We start from the raw sequence: 18,148 nt of genomic DNA on the forward strand, positions 1-18,148 counted from the left end.
AGGGAGGCCCGAAAGGTAGAACAAGGAAATTAAAGAGGCCGAAAGGGGTGATAAAGGATAAGTTTTGGGCTCTGGGGGTTAATCTGATTTGGTGGTAACCTCTAGTCCACCTTAGAGATAAAAGCTCTTCCCACTTGATCCACGAGGGCGTCGATGCGGGGTAACGGGTAGCAGTCCTTGACTGTCACCGCGTTTAGCTTCCGATACTCGACACAGAGCCTCCACTCGTCATCATCTTTTTCGGGACTAGAAGCGCCGGAGATGCCCAGGGGGAGCAACTAGGTTCAGCTAGTCCGTTCTCCATCAGGTAGGTCACTTCTTTCTGCATCTTCTCTGCCTTGTGGGGCTTGAGGCGATAAGGGGTCTGGCGGATAGGAAGAGTATTAGGATGCAATTCTGTTATGAGTAATGGTGGTGCACAATCCAGATTTATCCGAGAAGACGGAGGGGTGTTTCTCGAATAACTGAATTATGCTTTCCCGTTTCGTTTCATCTAGGTACCCAAGGCACTGAATAGGGTCTGGAAGGAGGGCAGAGTTGGACTTGAGAGCAGTCGTATCGACTTCTCGTAAGTTAGGGGTAAGGGGGGATTCTAAAAGACATGATACTGGTCTCTCTAGTGCATCAGTAGGCTTTCTACGGACGTACTCTTTCATTAGATTGATGTGTACGAGTCTAGAATCTTTACGACGGTCAAGAGTGAGGACTACGTAATTTTGCTTATCCAGCTGATGAGAAACTACATAAGGGCCCTGGAATTTGAGAGAAAGAGGGATCCTTGGGACTGGTAAGAGAAGAAGTACTTCATCACCTGGATTGAATTTCCTAACTTTAACATTTTTGTCAAAATGAGCCTTCATTTTTTGTTGAGAGGTTTTTAGATTTTCTAAGTCAATGCTCCTTCCATTGTGCAGTTGACTTTTTCATTTATCCAAGAATCAATTCACTGTCTGGTTAGGATATTGAGGATTTTCCTGGCACCACTGTTCTTTCAGAACCTTGAGGGGCTTTCTTATCTGGCGCCCATAGAGCAGTTCAAAGGGAGAGTATCCCAATGACTGTTGAACCGTCTCTCTGACAGTGAACAGCATTAGTGGTAACCACTCATCCTAATCAGAAGAGGATTGATTGCAATATGTTTTGAGCATTGACTTGAGAGATTGATGAAAACATTCTAATGCCCCTTGTGATTCCGGATGATAAGCAGAGGACAGGATTTAGGAAATACTTAGCTCCTTTAGGATACTGGCAAAGAGGTCGCTCGTGAAGTCAGTTCCTCGATTGGATTGAATTTCTTTTGGCAATCCTACTTGAGTATATATAAAAAAAAGAAAAAACGAAAAAAAAAACGAGGTGTCAGCTATAACTTTGGCATTTATTTTCTTAAGAGGAAAAGCTTCAGGATACCTCGTTACCGGGCATATGAGAGTAAGAATAAATTGATTTTCCATTTTGGTCTTAGGCAGGGGTCCAACACAGTCTATAATAATTTTATCAAAGGGCTCATCTGGAAATGGAATGGGGTTTAAGGGAGCCTGGGGAATTTTCTGGTTCGGCTTGCCCACAATTTGGCAAATGTGGTAAGACCTCACATATTCTGAGATTGTCTTTTTCAAACTAGGTCAGAGGAAATGATTTTGAATTTTCTTGTAAGTTTTACTGACTCCCATGTCCTCCAGCCCCATCATGGGCTATTTCAATTACTTGATTTCTGATGGATAAAGGGATAACTATCTGGTGGACCTCTGCCCAAGAATCACTGTCAGAGCAGTTGGAAGGTTTGCTACATCTCAAGATACCATCCTGGTAATAGTAACCTGGGAAATGGTCGACCTTTTCCCTGGAATCGACTGCTAGTCTATGGAAATTCTTTAAGGTGGGATCGTGTTGAACTTTGATTAAGCTCTCTTGGGAAATTATTTAGTTGGGGAGATAAAACTTATAGGATACATTACTATCAGAGAGGGGAGTTTGAGATCTGGTGACAGCACACAGGGGAATAAATGTTAGGGTGAAGGTGATCTTCCACAGCAGTAGGGATCTTGTCACTAGGGAGCTTTGTAATATCTGGAGGAGGAACAACCATAGAACCAGCTAGATCATTTCCTAGGATGAGATCAACCCCGGGGATAGGCATAGAGTTTCTCCAGACGCCAACTTCTACTTCTCTCTGGAACAACTGACATTTTAAAAAGACTCGTGCTAGTTCAATGGACTGGGTAGAGGATAGATCACTGACAGTTACCTTCCTTCCTGTCATTCTCTTATTTATATCAGGCAAAGCCTGTTTGCTGACTATGGACTGAGCTGCTCCTGTGTCTTGTAAAGCTGTAATAAGGAAAAAGGGGGCTTTTTCATCCAAGAAAATTTCACCATGGGACTTGAAATCTTTAAAGGCATCTTCACAGGGGGGAAAGGTATCTTTTACTACATGGGTCACTGGTTTATGAGGACCATAAGATTTTGGTCCAGTATACTGGGAGGGTCCTTTCAACCCACTCGGGCACTTTGCAATTCTGCAACCTGGCTCTTGGCATCGAGTGATGTGATGGCCAGGTTTCTTACAGTAGTTACAGGAAGAGTAGAGGGGGGTAGGGATAGAGGTCTTTCCTGCCTGCTTATCATCTGGAATGACAAAGGAACCTACGGATGGCTTTACAATATTAGTTCTCCGCTGTAAGTTCAACCTGTCAAGTACCGCAAATTGATTGGCAAGTAAGGCTGCTTCAGTTAAATCAGGCACATCTTTCCCATTTAAATGAAGCATGATCTGGAATGGAATTCTGCGTTCAAATTCCTCGAGGGCCATCAAGTTAACGGGTTGATCATAAGTCTTTACTTTAGTGGCAGAGAGCCATTGCTTAAAGATTTTTTCAGAGGCAAATTCAACTTACAATGTCAAGAGACCTCTCACAAGTGTGGATAATCAAACAATACATGAGATCAACCTTTTGTGAGGAAGATTGACTACATGTCATTTCAAATAATTCCTTCATGAAAAGGCTGGAAAAGTAGTATGGGTCACGGCGTGACATTCAAGATTACCTTTCTATCTCCCTCTCTCTTTTAAGTTGCATCACAACGGTCATACTTGAAGAGTTTCTCTCAAGTGTGGGTCACCACGTGTCGTTTGAGAGAATTTTTTCTTGAGAAAGCTGCATCACACAGGTCACACTTGAAAGGTTTCTCTCCAGTGTGGGTCATTACATGATATTTGAGAGCAATCTTTTGTGAGAAAGTTCCATCGCACATGTCACACTTGAAAGGTTTCTCTCCAGTGTGGGTCATCATGTGATATTTGAGAGCACTCCTTCCTGAGAAGCCTGCATTGCACACATCACACTTGAAAGGCTTCTTTCTGGTGTGGGTCATCACATGATACTTGAGAGCAACCTTTCCTGAAAAAGCTGCACCGCACAGGTCACATTTGAAAGGCTTCTCTCCAGAGTGGGTCATCACGTGATATTTGAGAGCACTCTTTAGTAAGAAAGCTGCATCACACATGTCACATTTGAAAAGCTTCTCTCCAGTGTGTGTCATCACATGATATCTGAGAGCACGCTTTCCTGAGAAAGCTGCATTGCACAGGTCACACTTGAAAGGCTTCTCCCTAGTGTGGGTCATCATGTGATATTTGAGGGCGCTCTTTGTTGAGAGAGCCGCATCGCACAGGTCACACTTGAAAGGCTTTTCTCCAGTATGGGTCACCACATGCCGTCTGAGAGAACTCTTTTGTGAGAAAGTTGCATCGCACAGGTCACATTGGAAAGGCTTCTCTCCAGAGTGGGTAACTACATGTCGTTTGAGATTACTCGTATGTGAGAAAGCTGCATCACAAAGGTCACACTTGAAAGGCTTCTCTCCAGTGTGGGTCATCATGTGACATTTTAGAGCAACATTTCCTGAGAAAGCTGCGTTGCACAGTTCACACTTGAAGGGCTTCTCTCCAGTGTGGGTCATCATGTGATACTTGAGTGTGCTCTTTGTTGAGAGAGCTGCATCGCACAGGTCACATTTGAAAGGCTTTTCTCCAGTATGGGTCAACACATGCCGTTTGAGAGAACTCTTTTGTGAGAAAGTTGCACTACACAAGTCACATTTGAAAGGCTTCTCTCCAGAGTGGGTCATTACGTGTTGTTTGAGAACACTCTTATGTGAGAAAGCTTTATCACAAAGGTCACATTTGAAAGGCTTCTCTCCAGTATGGGTCATCACATGACTTTTGAGAGCAACCTTTCCTGGGAAAGCTGCATCGCACAGGTCACACTTGAAGGGCTTCTCTCCAGTGTGGGTCATCATGTGATATTTGAGAGCGCTCTTTGTTGAGAGAGCTGCATTGCACAGGTTACACTTGAAAGGCTTTTCTCCAGTGTGGGTCACCACATGTCGTTTGAGAGAACTCTTTTGCGAGAAAGTTGCATCGCACAGGTCACATTGGAAAGGCTTCTCTCCAGTGTGGGTCACTACGTGTTGTTTGAGAACAGTCTTATGTGAGGAAGCTATATCATAAAGGTCACTTTGGGAAGGTTTCTCTCCAGTGTGAGGCATTGTGTGATATTTATGAATTGTAAGATTTGAATGCTGCACACGTCACACACGATTCTCTTTATTATATGATGAATATACGGAATCTACCAATACATTGTCCAATGAAATATTGATATTTAGCCTTCAACCTGAAAGAAAATATATAAGTTCCAAATCTAACTTTTTGAGAGCATGTAATAGGAGTAACACACAGTGAAAAATTAACCAAGGAGGAGCTTAAGGGAAGAATAAAGAAATGTTAAGCATATACTAAAGATTATGTGGTTGTGCAGAACATGAAACAAAAAAGACTGCGACAGTAAAATTTAACAAGATTATAATAAGGAAAATGAGTGGCTGATTAAATACTGTAAAGAGATAGAAGACATAGGAAAAAGAGTGAGGTGCATAATGTAGGATACAATAGCATAGTTGGCAATAAGAAATATTTGTCAAATTATTCACAGAGGTTTACTACAACAGCCATACCAATCAATGATATCATATATCACCGTTTGAGATTCATGGTAATCTTATATGTATTTCTACAGCAAACTACTTGTTTTCCAGTTAACCTCCTCCACTAACCTCAGGACTCACCTAAGTGACTGAAGCCCCTCCTGTGGATAGGTGCCACCTGTGCAGTGCAGACATGCACAATATCACTAAAAGACGGCTGACCAATTATCAATTATCTGGCAGGCAGAAATGCTTGTGTGTCATATAATGGCCAATCATCGCACATCAGAAATATTAAGAATGGAGTGCCACAGGGCTCTGCTCTATCCCCCACAATCTTTAAGCTATACATGCATGATATACCCACACCAGACACCTCAGAAATACAAATCTCTTCCTACACAGACGACATAACAATCATATGTACACATTGTAACACAAAGCCACAGAAATAATACAGCCATACCTTGATACACTCAACACATGGTTTATTACAGACTCAAAATAGCCCCAGCCAAATCTACAGCAACACTTCTCACCAACTGGACAAAAAAAAAAAAAAAAAAAAAAAAATCCTTATCTCTATATCAACAACACTAATACCATGCACACACACCTCAAAAATTCTTGGTGTAACATATACATCCATGTCATTTAAACAACACATCACAAACATAAATAAATGCACACCTAAACTCAACATACTTAAATAAATCTCTGGAACAACATTTAGATAAAAAGGCACTAATAATATAATATACAAACAATGCATAGGCTCAGTGATGAATTGTGCGAGTCCAGCACGGGCACCTAATCTCAGCGAGACATACCTCAACATCCTTCAGACCATACAAAACAAAGCATTAAAAACAATTACAGGCTGCACATATACAACACCTACATACTACGCTATGAAACAAAAGTCCTCAAAGTCAAAGATCACCTTGACATGAGTGGCACACAAACACTTGCTCTAGCATCCACAAACATAGCACACCCGCTACACTACATAGCAGCACACACACACACACCAGAAAAAAAAACACCCAAATATCTATATCAAACACAAATACCCTCTTCTCTTCCTCCAAAACCACCAAATACCAGTCACCGGAAAGATGATCATGATCACACCACTCACTGCTCGAGTAACACACTAAAAGACACACTGCTGCATGCCAGACCCCCTAATATTCATCCCTCTGAATACTCTCTCCCACCAGCAGCCACCAACCAACCCTTCTAAACTACCAGAAGAGACTGGATGACTGCATTGTGGACAAATACCCAGGATGTAACACTTCACCCCATACTATCTAACACATCATGAAAGACTGCATTATATACTATCATGCATGCATACAACACAACATACTCTATAAAGGATTTGTGGGGAAACCCCCGTTTTGGCCGTGGGATTCCTTCGGAGGACAGGACTGCTCGGACAGACAGTCTAGGGAACAACAATCTCAGGTCCTGGAGCCGCAGCGTCTATGTCGTGGGACCACCCCCCAACCCCAAGAGTTGGGGACCAAACGGTGGCAACCAGCCCTGGCCACCGGCTCTACGCAGGTGGCACCACCCAGCACTTCTAAGCTACCAGAAGAGGCTGGATGACCTCATTGTGAACAGCTGCCCAGGATGTAACACTTCACCCCATACCATACAACACATAATGGAAGACTGCATTATACACAATCATGCATGCAAACAACACAACATACACTCTATAAAGGATTTGTGGGAAAACCCAGTTTTGGCTGTGGCATTCCTTGGGGAGATGGGACTGCTCGGACAGTCTAGGGAATGACAACAACAACAACAACCTCAATTGCATGTTGAGAAAAAGGATTGTGGTACTCCCCAAGGCAGACGTAGCTCCTCTTGGGGATCGGTGCCACCTGTGTAGAGCCGGTGGCCAGGGCTGGTTGCCGCTGTTTGGCCCCCAACTCTTGGGGTTGGGGGGTAGTCCCACAACGTAGACGCTGCGGATCCAGGACCAATCATACTTCTCTGCACCCCCTCTAAAGTCATTGAATGCCTAATACTTAAACTTGTCACACCACATATTCCCCTTGCTGACTCACAACACGGTTTTAGGCCACTACACTCCACAAACACTCTTCTGATAAACCTCACACAAAGAATTTTAGATGGCATCAATTCAGATAGGCCCCACCACAGAACACTTCTTATAACATTAGACATTAGTAAAGCTTTTGATGCTATCCCCCGCCACAACCTAACAAATAAAATATATAACACAGACATGCACAATAACACCAAAAGATGGCTGGCCAATTATCTGGCAGGTAGGAATGCTTATGTGTCATATAATGGCCAATCATCGCACATCAGAAACATTAAGAATGGAGTACCACAGGGCTCTGTTCTATCCCCCACGCTCCTTAATCTATACATGCATGACTTACCCACACCAGACACCTCAGAAATACAAATCTCTTCCTACGCAGACGACATAACAATCACATCGTAACACAGACAAAGCTGCAGAAATAATCCAGCCATACCTTGATACACTCAACACATGGTTCATCACAAACAGACTCAAAATAGCTCCAACCAAATCTACAGCAACACTTCTCACCAACTGGACAAAAGAACACAAATACATACCTCATCTCTACATCAACAACACTCTAATACCACACACAAACACACCAAAAATTCTTGGTGTAACATATGATACATCCATGTCTTTCAAACAACACATCACAAACATAAAAAACAAATGCACACCTAGACTTAACACACTTAAGTCAATCACTGGAACAACATTTGGACAAAACAAAGAAACTAATACAACAATATACAAACAATGCATATGCTCAGTGATGAATTATGCGAGTCCTGCATGGGCTCCTAATCTCAGTGAGACACACCACAACACCCTTCAAATCATACAAAACAAAGCCCTAAAAACAATTACAGGCTGCACAAATACAACACCTACAGACCATTTACACCATGAAACAAAAGTCCTCAAAGTCAAGGACCACCTCGACATGAGAGGCACACAAACACTTGCTGCAGCCACCACAAACACATCACACCTGCTACACTACATAGCAGAACACCCACACACACCAAGAAACATTAAAACAACACCCAAAGACCTGTATCACACACAGATACTATCTTCTTTTCCTCCACAACCACCAAATACCAGCCTCCAGAAACATATTCATAATCATATCACTCACCGCTCCATTAACACACTGCTGCATGCCAGACCCCCTGATATCCACTCTTCTGAATCCTCTCTCCCACGAAAGGACAGAGTGCACCTGGGCACACTGCGGTGCGGCCACCACCCAGCACTTCTAAGCTACCAGAAGAGGCTGGATGACCTCATTGTGAACAGCTGCCCAGGATGTAACACTTCACCCCATACCACACAACACATAATGGAAGACTGCATTATACACAAACAACACAACATACACTCTATAAAGGATTTGTGGGAAAACCCAGTTTCGGCTGTGGCATTCCTTGGGGAGACGGGACTGCTCAGATAGTCTAGGGAACGACAACAACAACAACAACAATCTCAGGACTGGCGGGAATACAAATAACATTCCACAAAAATGCCACCAGAATCATATATATATATATATTACTCAACCCTGTCTTTCATCGGACTGTGTTGTTAGGTATGATTTACAAATTGTTACTATATTTCTCACCATTGAAGAAGCAAATTACTTCTAGATAATTTTTCTTAACTTGCCCTTCACTACACGTAGGATAGGTTAGATTCACCTCTACTTTCCATCAAATACTAAAAAGGCACTTGGCTGGAGTAGTTTTTTGAGTTATAGTTATTCAGTGGAAACAGCCACTTCAAATGAGTTATAAGTAATTTGCGTGAATGTTTGTGTCCCATAAATAAACTGGTAAGGTGAAAATTAATTTGAAAATAATTAGGCATTGGTAAAGTGAAAATTAATTTTAAAATAATTTGGCACAGGTAAAGTGAAAAGGGATTTGAAAATAATTAACCACAAAAGTGAATGAATAAACATTACAAATTTATATAAGGCTTACAAAGGTGGAGCATGCTGACAGGAGACCTTTTGGTCCATAACTAGATCGGTTGCAGAGAAAAATGTAATAATGATATATAAATTAATGAAAAATAAATAAGAATTATAACAATATAAATAATATTAGATAAAATAAATAAATGCATTGGTATGGTTAAACAATAAGCAGATAAATAGTAAATAATAGTAAATGGACAGATAACTATTAATAAATAAAAATCAAGCAAATAATATAAAACAAACAATATAAAATAAATGGGAGTCATTACAGCATCCTGCTTAGGTGTTTATCTAAACTAACCTTAAAGCTTCGAACTGAACTATATTGCACTGCCTTTGCAAGAAGTTTGTTCTGTTCATTAACTACATGGTTGGAGTTGATTCTACGCAATTCCAAGTTAAATCTATTTCCTGACATTTTCAGACTATTACTTCTTGTCGGACTCTCATTCGCTGTGAAAATTTTGTCACTTTGGATGTTGTCAATTCCCTTTAGAATCTTAAAGACCTATATCAAGTCACCTCTGAGTCTACTTTTTTATGGAAAACAGATTCACCGTATATCTTTTAGTCAATTTTTGTATGATTTATTTTTGATGGTTCGAATCAGTTTTGTGGCTCACTGTTGTACTTTTTCCAATCTGTGAATGTCTTTAATGAGATTCAGTGACCATACAGAAACAGCATATTCCACATGTGGACAAACTAACGATTTATATAGCTTGTTCATGAGGGATAAACATTTGAACATCTGGCAATCAGTCCTAGAATCTTGTTTGCTTTCTCAGGTTATGAAACATAAACACACACACACACACACATATATATTTATATGTGTGTGTGCATGTGTGTTTCAGAATCAGAGAAAGCAAAGGTGGAAGTAGAAGAGGAATAATGGAAGAATTTTAATGCTTTAAGGTTTCAACCCACAGGGTCCTAATCACAAAACTAACATTGAAGTACAGTACGGACATTTAATACAGACACACTCATTATAGTTGTATATTTATTTTCTTTAAATATTAATAAATTTGTGGATTTTGCCAAGCCTATAAAACCTCTATGGTTAATATCATTATTGGTGTAAATATAAGCCGATTCTATTGCCTTTCTCAATCTTTTTGTTAAACCTCTATTTATTACAATTGTATTGTGCCACTCTGGAAGGTGGTTATACTTATCTATATGCCTTACAATACAATTAGAAAATATGTGGGTTTTTACATTATTTCTGTTGTTCATATTAGTTTCTTTGGGTACAATTACAATAATGTCATCAACATATCTTAACCATATGACATTTCTACCCATTAGTGATATATAATTTTCCGTTTTGAGTATTTCCATATATAAATTGACTAACACAGCAGAAAGGGGACTACCCATGGCTAAGCCAGAATGTTGTCTGTATTCAATATCATTAAAAGTGAAAGCATCAAAACCTAAACAGGGGGATATTACTTCAAGGTAATCTGAATCTTTTAACTTGTTAATTAGATCTGAAGAATTTTGTAGGTAAGCATGACTAATAGATCCTAGTGCTTTGGACAGGTGTTTAGATAAGCATTTGGTTAATTTTTGGGATGTAGCCTTCTTCACTTTCCTGAAGAGGGCTACAGTTGATAGCCGAAATATAGGAATCTTCTTTATTCGAAGTTTATTTTCTCCGACTGGGTTTCCTGTGTGTCAAATATATATATATATATAAATATATATATATATATATATATAAATATATATATATATATTATATATATAAATATATATATATATATATATATATATATATATATATATATGAGCATAATGGAGGATTGACCCGTCATCTAGGAGGTGCTACGATGGGAGGGAGGGTGGAGGGATGTGGAGTGTTTTCGGGGATGAAATGGGTGGGAATGTTTTTGTGCCTTGTCCTTTTTGGCTACCCCCCTGGTAAGGGGAAAAAAAGCTTTGGTATATGTATGTATGTATGTATAATGGAAGATACAATAACACAGATAACTGGAGTTGAGAAATATTGGTGAGTGAACGAGTGAATTTTGGCAGAAATAGAACACCTAAAACAAAACTATAAAAGTTTATATCTATCATCTTTGAGGAAAAAATAATCTAGCCAGGTGAGCATTGCCTCTCCCTACCTCTAGTTAGGTTAGGTTATCCTCACCCCCCACCCTCCCCATCAGTTCCATCAACTACTAAAACAAGGAGTATGGAGGGAGTAGCTTCTTGAATTATGGTTACTCAGTTAAAACAGTCACTTCAAATGAATTACAATTATTTCATCATGAAAACTTCTCGTGCCCATGGCAATCTTGCTCTTAGACCATGTAAACAACACAAGACTTATTTTTTGGTTAGGTTATGGAGAACGAATCTATTTCCAGAACATTCCGATATAAAATACATTACTGATATTCTTTTAGCCAATGGATCCTCTTGCGAGACATTTGGCCAAATGTATTTGATGTATTCCAGTCCCATATAATCTATGACACTCCTATAACCCACAAGACTGGCATTAAAAAGAACATTCTAGGAATATAATAACATAAGATACCTATTACCTAATTTGTGGCTTTGCATCTATGGTCGTTGTATATTCATGATGCAACAATCATCAGTGTAAACAATCAATAAGCATTTTGACATGTCTGCATTCTGCTTGCCAAATTGGCAGTACCCGTATGCGATCGAAACAAACGTCAAACCAGGCATCATTAGGTAATGAACAAATAATAAAAATAGCCTCTGTCGTAGAGTAAATACATTAACTCGATTGACAAGTATCCATATTAACACTTGCTTATTACCTGCACGACTGTTGTCCTTATAATTTCTATGCCACATCTGGATCTCCAAGACGGCCTGGCAATCTCAAAACCTATTTAAGTTGTAACTGCTCATACTATGAAGCACTTGTTTGTATTCAATTAATACAAAGTGCACTGGTAGAGTGTATATAAAAAATTAGTAAAAAAAAATCATAATCATTGCAGTGAATTTCTTAAATTGGATTTTCGTACTGAGGTACACAAAGTGTCGGCCCGCCTACAAGAATGTAAACAAAAAATACGCACAAGTGGCCATTTGCAATCAGGGTGACCAGATTTTGAAAACTAGAATACGGGAGACCTAAAAGTACATTCCCGTTTGATTATTTTGTTGTTTCTGTCTGATGTCATGCTGACGTTGTCTTCACAAATCACAAAACAATTTTGTTTGTTCTCACTCCTCACATGCACTTAGGCGATCATCACTGAGACTGACTCAAGCGGCCTAGCCGCTCCACCGCCGTATTGCCAGATTCGCTTCGTGCTCATATATATAAAATTTTCTCAGATATTATTGCTTTCTGATTTATACACATGTAAAATGTAAAATATTCTCGAAATTTCATGCGTCCTGAGGAGGGTGCTGTGATATGGTTTGGACAAGCCAGGGAAATGAAACTCACGATAATACTACGCACTCGGCTTTTATTTAATTCTACACTCGTAAAGGGATGAGCTTGAGAGCAGAGGAGAACTTGAAGCTTGGAGATGACTGTTGCTTGGAGAGGAGTATTGCTTCAAGAGGAGAACTGCTTGATGGGGAGAGCTGGCTGTAGAGAGGAGCTGCTCGAAGGGAAGAGCTGCTTGAAGAGAGGAGCTGCTTGTAGAGGAGAGCTGCTTGAAGATGTCGTGTCCTGGAGTGATCTGCTGCTTGGAGTGAACTTGCGACCTGCTTGGTAAAACCACCTGCTTGTGCGTATTGGATTTTGTGGGAGGGGAAGAATGTCTGTAAGAAAACGTAAAGATAGTAGTGTATAAAAGAGGGTTATTGCCACCGGGCAATTAAGCGAGCGATTAGGGGCGGTTGGTGGTCGTGGCTCGGGAGAAATGGACAGGGAACTCGGACGGCGGCGCCGACGCCGGGATTAGAATCACTAAAAGTTCAGAAAATGGTAGGAGGCATAGTAGTAGTAAAGGTGGAAAAACGGGAAAATCTTTAGTGGTAGGTAAACTGAAATGAGAAGATGTAGTATGAAATTAGAAAGCTAATTTTAGTCGAAGAGAAAGTACGTGAAGATGTTTGTGCGTGCGGTGTGGTTATGTTCATGAGAGGTGTGTGTATCTTACGGAAAATGAGTAGAGTTCACTACCCACGTGCATACTATGGAGAGACATACAGAGGACTTAACAGCAGACTCAGGGAACACAAAGCGGACATTAGACACCACCGAGAAACAAACGCTCTAGATATCCACATAGACACAGAGGGACACCTACCAAACTGGGAGGGACCCACCATTCTAGCTAAAGGACTACTCAAGAAACAACGGAGAATATTTGAATCAATTTACATTGCCAACCACAAAAACACAAACAAGAGAACTGGTGACTTAAAATGGACAAGATCTACCGCGACACTTGCCCTCCAAGAATGACTTCCCAGACCTCCCCCCCCTGACTCTAAGTAGATACTTTTTTCCCACTTCTGACTACCCTTTCCAGCTTTCTTCCTTTTACTTTCACGTCCCTTCTTATACCATGCTACCATACTTTATTTCACATGCTACCAATTCACATATCCTCCTTTCTACATTGTTCCTTCACCACTTTAATATTTTCATCATTATCCTTACTCTCTTCTTTATATTATGATTATCATTCTTTTAATATTATTTATTTTCAACAGTTATTTTTATTATCGTTATTATTACTATTATCAGCATTAGTTATTATATTTTTAACATGAAATTTTTCATTATCATCATTATTATTATTAATATTAAATTTTCATTATCATTACTATTGTTACAATTATTATTAATATTTTCTTTGTGATTATTAGTGTTGTCATCATATTTACTTGTTAAACTTTATCAACTATGGAACTATTAGTGTTGTCATATTTACTTGTTAAACTTGATCAAATATGGAACTCACTACCTGTGTCCATTAAGAAGTCAAATAGTAAGGTTACCTTCAAGAAAAAAATCAAGGGTTACTATGTGTCTCAGCTATGGACAGAGAACAGCCTTGATTTTGTGTACTACTAGCTTAGTGAGGGATACCTGATTCCATGAGTAATACCATCCAAATCTGCATTCACTCATAACTGTTCTGACCTCCCCCCCTTTTTTTTGTTCTTCAGAAGTTTAGTTTAGTATAACAATGATTGATGTTTACAAATTGGTTTCCACCTTTGTTTTGCCAGTCATAATATGGTACAGTATATGTCTCAGGTAGGGTCCGAGAACAGTTATGATCTGACCTTTTTCCTCGTTCTCCTTGTTGTTTTACTCATTCGAGTACTGGTCCCCTGTACCCTACCTCTGGTGCTTCAGGTTATAATGTACTACTCCCTAGTGCTCATACTAATTGCCCACTCCGTCCTGAGATTCAGGTTAAATATTAGATTTAATTAATAGGTGACCCTAGCTGCAGTGTAGCATTCACTATAACTACATGTTGTTACAGATGTAGAATATTGTAGTACAGTATATCATTAATGGTACTACTCTGATATAGTGCTCACTCATACATGTTGATACAGCTGTAGAATACTGCAGTATATCATTAATGGTACTATGATATAATACTCACTCATACTGTTTTGTTACAGTTTAACATTATTTTGTTGTTCCTTTACTTAATGCAATGTTCCTTTTTGTGATGGTGCTCAATTTTTTTGTCTCAATATTCCTATGTGTACAAACATTTTAGTAATATTAGCAAAACTATAACAATGTTTATGTCATATGTGTTCTGACTGGTATTTCTCATGATTGTCTCTGATCCCCTTAACCCCCTACGTATGTTGTCAGAGTGACTTAGTGTAGAATAACAATCTGATGAGGACCACAATGGAAATAAGCGTACATGCTTTTTGTGTTATCCTCGGCAATTTGCATTTATTATTCCGAACTATGTGTTCTTGTCATTATTTGCACTTCATGTACTTTGATTCATTACCAAATAAAGTCTATCTATCTATCTATCATTATTATTACATTAGCCACAATGAATAAGTACGGTAATGTTCACACTTGTCATCAACTATGGTAACATGGGGAGATAGTGAGATCCACCCCATGTATAAAATGCCCACAGCCCGTTTGTAAACCCATTCCTTTGAAAAAGCACACCTGCAAAACTAGTCAGGAATAAACTCAAGACTACGACTCTTGTGTTTCCTACTCCTCTTACGTCAACCTGTCAGAATGTCTCAACATATATATATTATATATATATATATATACATACACACTGAATGGTTCCCAGTGATATCTATCTCTTGATAGCATATTGGTTTATGACAATGTAACTTTGTTACGGGTTAGCTGGGTTCGAATCCTCGGCTTGTCTATGTTTCAATTTCCGATGGATGCCTCCTTTGAGCGATTCTCAGTCTCGTTTGCGATGGTGTAGCTATATTAATGAACAACAAAATTATCTTTAAAAACTATTTGATCGAAACATCCACCCTTGCCAAACTATTTGGCCGAAACATCCGAGAATGACACATCTGTTCACCACACACACATACACACACACACATGCACACACACACACATATATGTATATATATATATATACCTGTATATTATATATATATATATATTATATATACACACATATATATATATATATATATACATATATACACACATATATATATATATATATATATTCAGCCACATATCACTTTTAATTCCATACCGCGTCTATGCGACCCAGAGTATGACTGATTACTGGTCACAGTGCAGTAAGGGGGATTATTTTTATATAATCCCAAAAATTTAATTTCACTGCAACAAAGGAAAAAAATAACAAATACAATTTACACTAAACTAAAATACTGACTAATGGTCACAGTGCAATAAAGGGGATTTCTTTTCTATTATCACAAAAATTAAATTTCTTTGCAACAAAATAAAAAAATATGATTTACATTAAACTAAAAGACTAACTACTGGTCACAGTGCAGAAAGTTTTTTATATAATCCCAAAATTTAAATTTCTTTGCAACAAAATAAAAAATAACATATATAATTTACATTAAACTAAAATACATAAGCATTTACATAGGAACTTAATTCTAACTTGATTTAATTAAATATATGTATGAACTCACTGCTGAGCAGGGATCAAAGTGAGCCTATATCAAACGTCCTTTGATAATAACTAACCCAATTGTGAATAACATTTTTGTGTATACATGCCAGGATTTCGGAGATGGTCATTCAGTGTTTAGATTGATCAGTGGTGTATGTTACCATAACTCAGCCCTGTCAGTATTAGTTAGTATGGAGTTAATCACTACTAAACGTGGTGGTCTGAAACTTCGTCTGGGTGGTTTCATGTAAACCAAGAAACATTGCTCTGCCACAACTGATAAGTTAACTTGGCGATGCGTCAAACATGATCCTCCTGTTAGATGCCCAGGCATTATTATAACCACCAAGGGTCACCAGTCCCCCTTGGTACATATTGACCATTGCCATCCAGCTGATGATGTTGCTGTTGCCGTGGAGAAGTGCCGGCAAGGTATAAAGAGGAAACAACTACCAGCCTTGACAAACCAAACTAGATCTTCACTTTTGCCAACGCCAGTGTTGCTGATGCAGTGAAAGCTCATTTACCAGCCGCTATATAAGCAAGCTGGGGAGGGCCCGTGTCAGTAACCATCCCAAAGAGCCCCAGTCTCTTCATAAACTTATCATCAGTGGTGAATGGGCTGTGACAGCTGGCGACTCTCCGGTTCAGCTGCTCCTACATGACAGTGGTCCCGATTCTGATGGGCGTATCATCATCTTTGCCACAGAAGAACATCTCCAGCAGCTAGCAGCAGCAACAGACACTTGGTGCATGGGTGGCAACTTTGCCATGGCCCCATCAATCTTCATGCAAATGTATGTTATCCAGGGAAGAGTGGATGGTGTTTTCCTACCCCTCGCCTATGCCCTTCTTCAATGGAAGACTCAGTCCAGCTACGAAGTCTTGCTCAGGGTGCTTGAAGAGCATGGTTGTGATCCTTCCCATACCATCATTGATTCTGAGTGAGCAGTTGAATTAGCTACTCACGTGGTGTTTGGTTTGCATGCCCAGACCCAGCACTGTTTTTACCATCTAACTCAGGCGACCTGGAGGAATATCCAGACCCTAGGTCTCACCAACCTGTACAAGTAAGATGAAGAATTTCACATTTTGTGTGCATGCTAGATGTTCTAGCCTTTCTACCAGCTTCTGAGAAGCAGGAAGGTATGCAGTACCTCAAGGACACACAACCTGATGAAGCAGATGAACTTGTGACCTACTTTGATGAAGTCACTTTGGATTATCAACCCCGTACTTACAACATCAGTGAGGGCCAGAACAAGTTTTCATCCCTTATTGGCCACCATCATCCATCCACGTGGAAGTTAGTAGAGTGCCTGAAAGCCAAATGTGCCAGTCACCAGTGTGTGTCCGGCCAAGGAAGCGTACCAAGGTGTACATGGAGCTTCCGTGTCGGCTACACAACCTTTGTCAAGATAGCGTCTCTGACAAGAAGACCAATCCTCAGTTCCTCAGAGGGGTTAGCCATAATATTCGTGGTGAGCAACCCAACATCTAAACATGGTGAACAATATTGTGACTTTGCATATTATTATTTTTTGATGTTTGATTTATGAATTGTGAAATTTGCCGCATTCCTATGTAATAAAAGTTATTCAAATGAAATAATCATTATTTTATCAATAAACTTCCCAGATAGTGAGTTATTTGACCGAAAGGTTCGTGGCAGAAACGTCCTACAATCTATATATATCTACACATATATATATTCCAATATTGCATCGCTGCGGGGTGTTATTCTAATGCATATGAGAGTTCAGAGCTCGTATGACCGATCTATGGGTAATACTTTGACCTTGTACACATTCACACGAGAGTTGGAGTAACACCCCCCAGCGAAGCGATACTGGAATTATATATTTAAGCCCTGGCTGGGAGTCCAACCCGGACCTTCGTAGTGGCAGCGTGTGTGTGTGTCAGCTAACAACCACAGTATATATAGAGCAGACAAAGGCACTAGGAGTCATGGAGGTGTTGCAATATATTTCAGAA

General features: G+C 39.6%; 1 protein-coding gene across 1 annotated transcript; it reads right to left on the reverse strand.

Annotated features, from left to right (window-relative positions):
• Window positions 1-227: 227 nt before the first annotated feature.
• LOC143031601 (uncharacterized) lies at window positions 228-12,452 on the reverse strand. The gene is made up of 3 exons (XM_076195670.1): window positions 11,864-12,452; window positions 3,046-4,676; window positions 228-364 (listed from the first exon to the last, which is right to left on the reverse strand). Exon 2 carries the CDS (start codon window positions 4,546-4,548, stop codon window positions 3,106-3,108), a length of 1,443 nt encoding a protein of 480 aa, XP_076051785.1. The 5' UTR covers window positions 4,549-4,676; window positions 11,864-12,452; the 3' UTR covers window positions 228-364; window positions 3,046-3,105.
• Window positions 12,453-18,148: the final 5,696 nt, after the last annotated feature.

This window comes from Oratosquilla oratoria, chromosome 12 (assembly GCF_046742065.1).
Source record: "Oratosquilla oratoria isolate Oo_2021 chromosome 12, ASM4674206v1, whole genome shotgun sequence".
NCBI classification, from domain to species: domain Eukaryota; kingdom Metazoa; phylum Arthropoda; class Malacostraca; order Stomatopoda; family Squillidae; genus Oratosquilla; species Oratosquilla oratoria.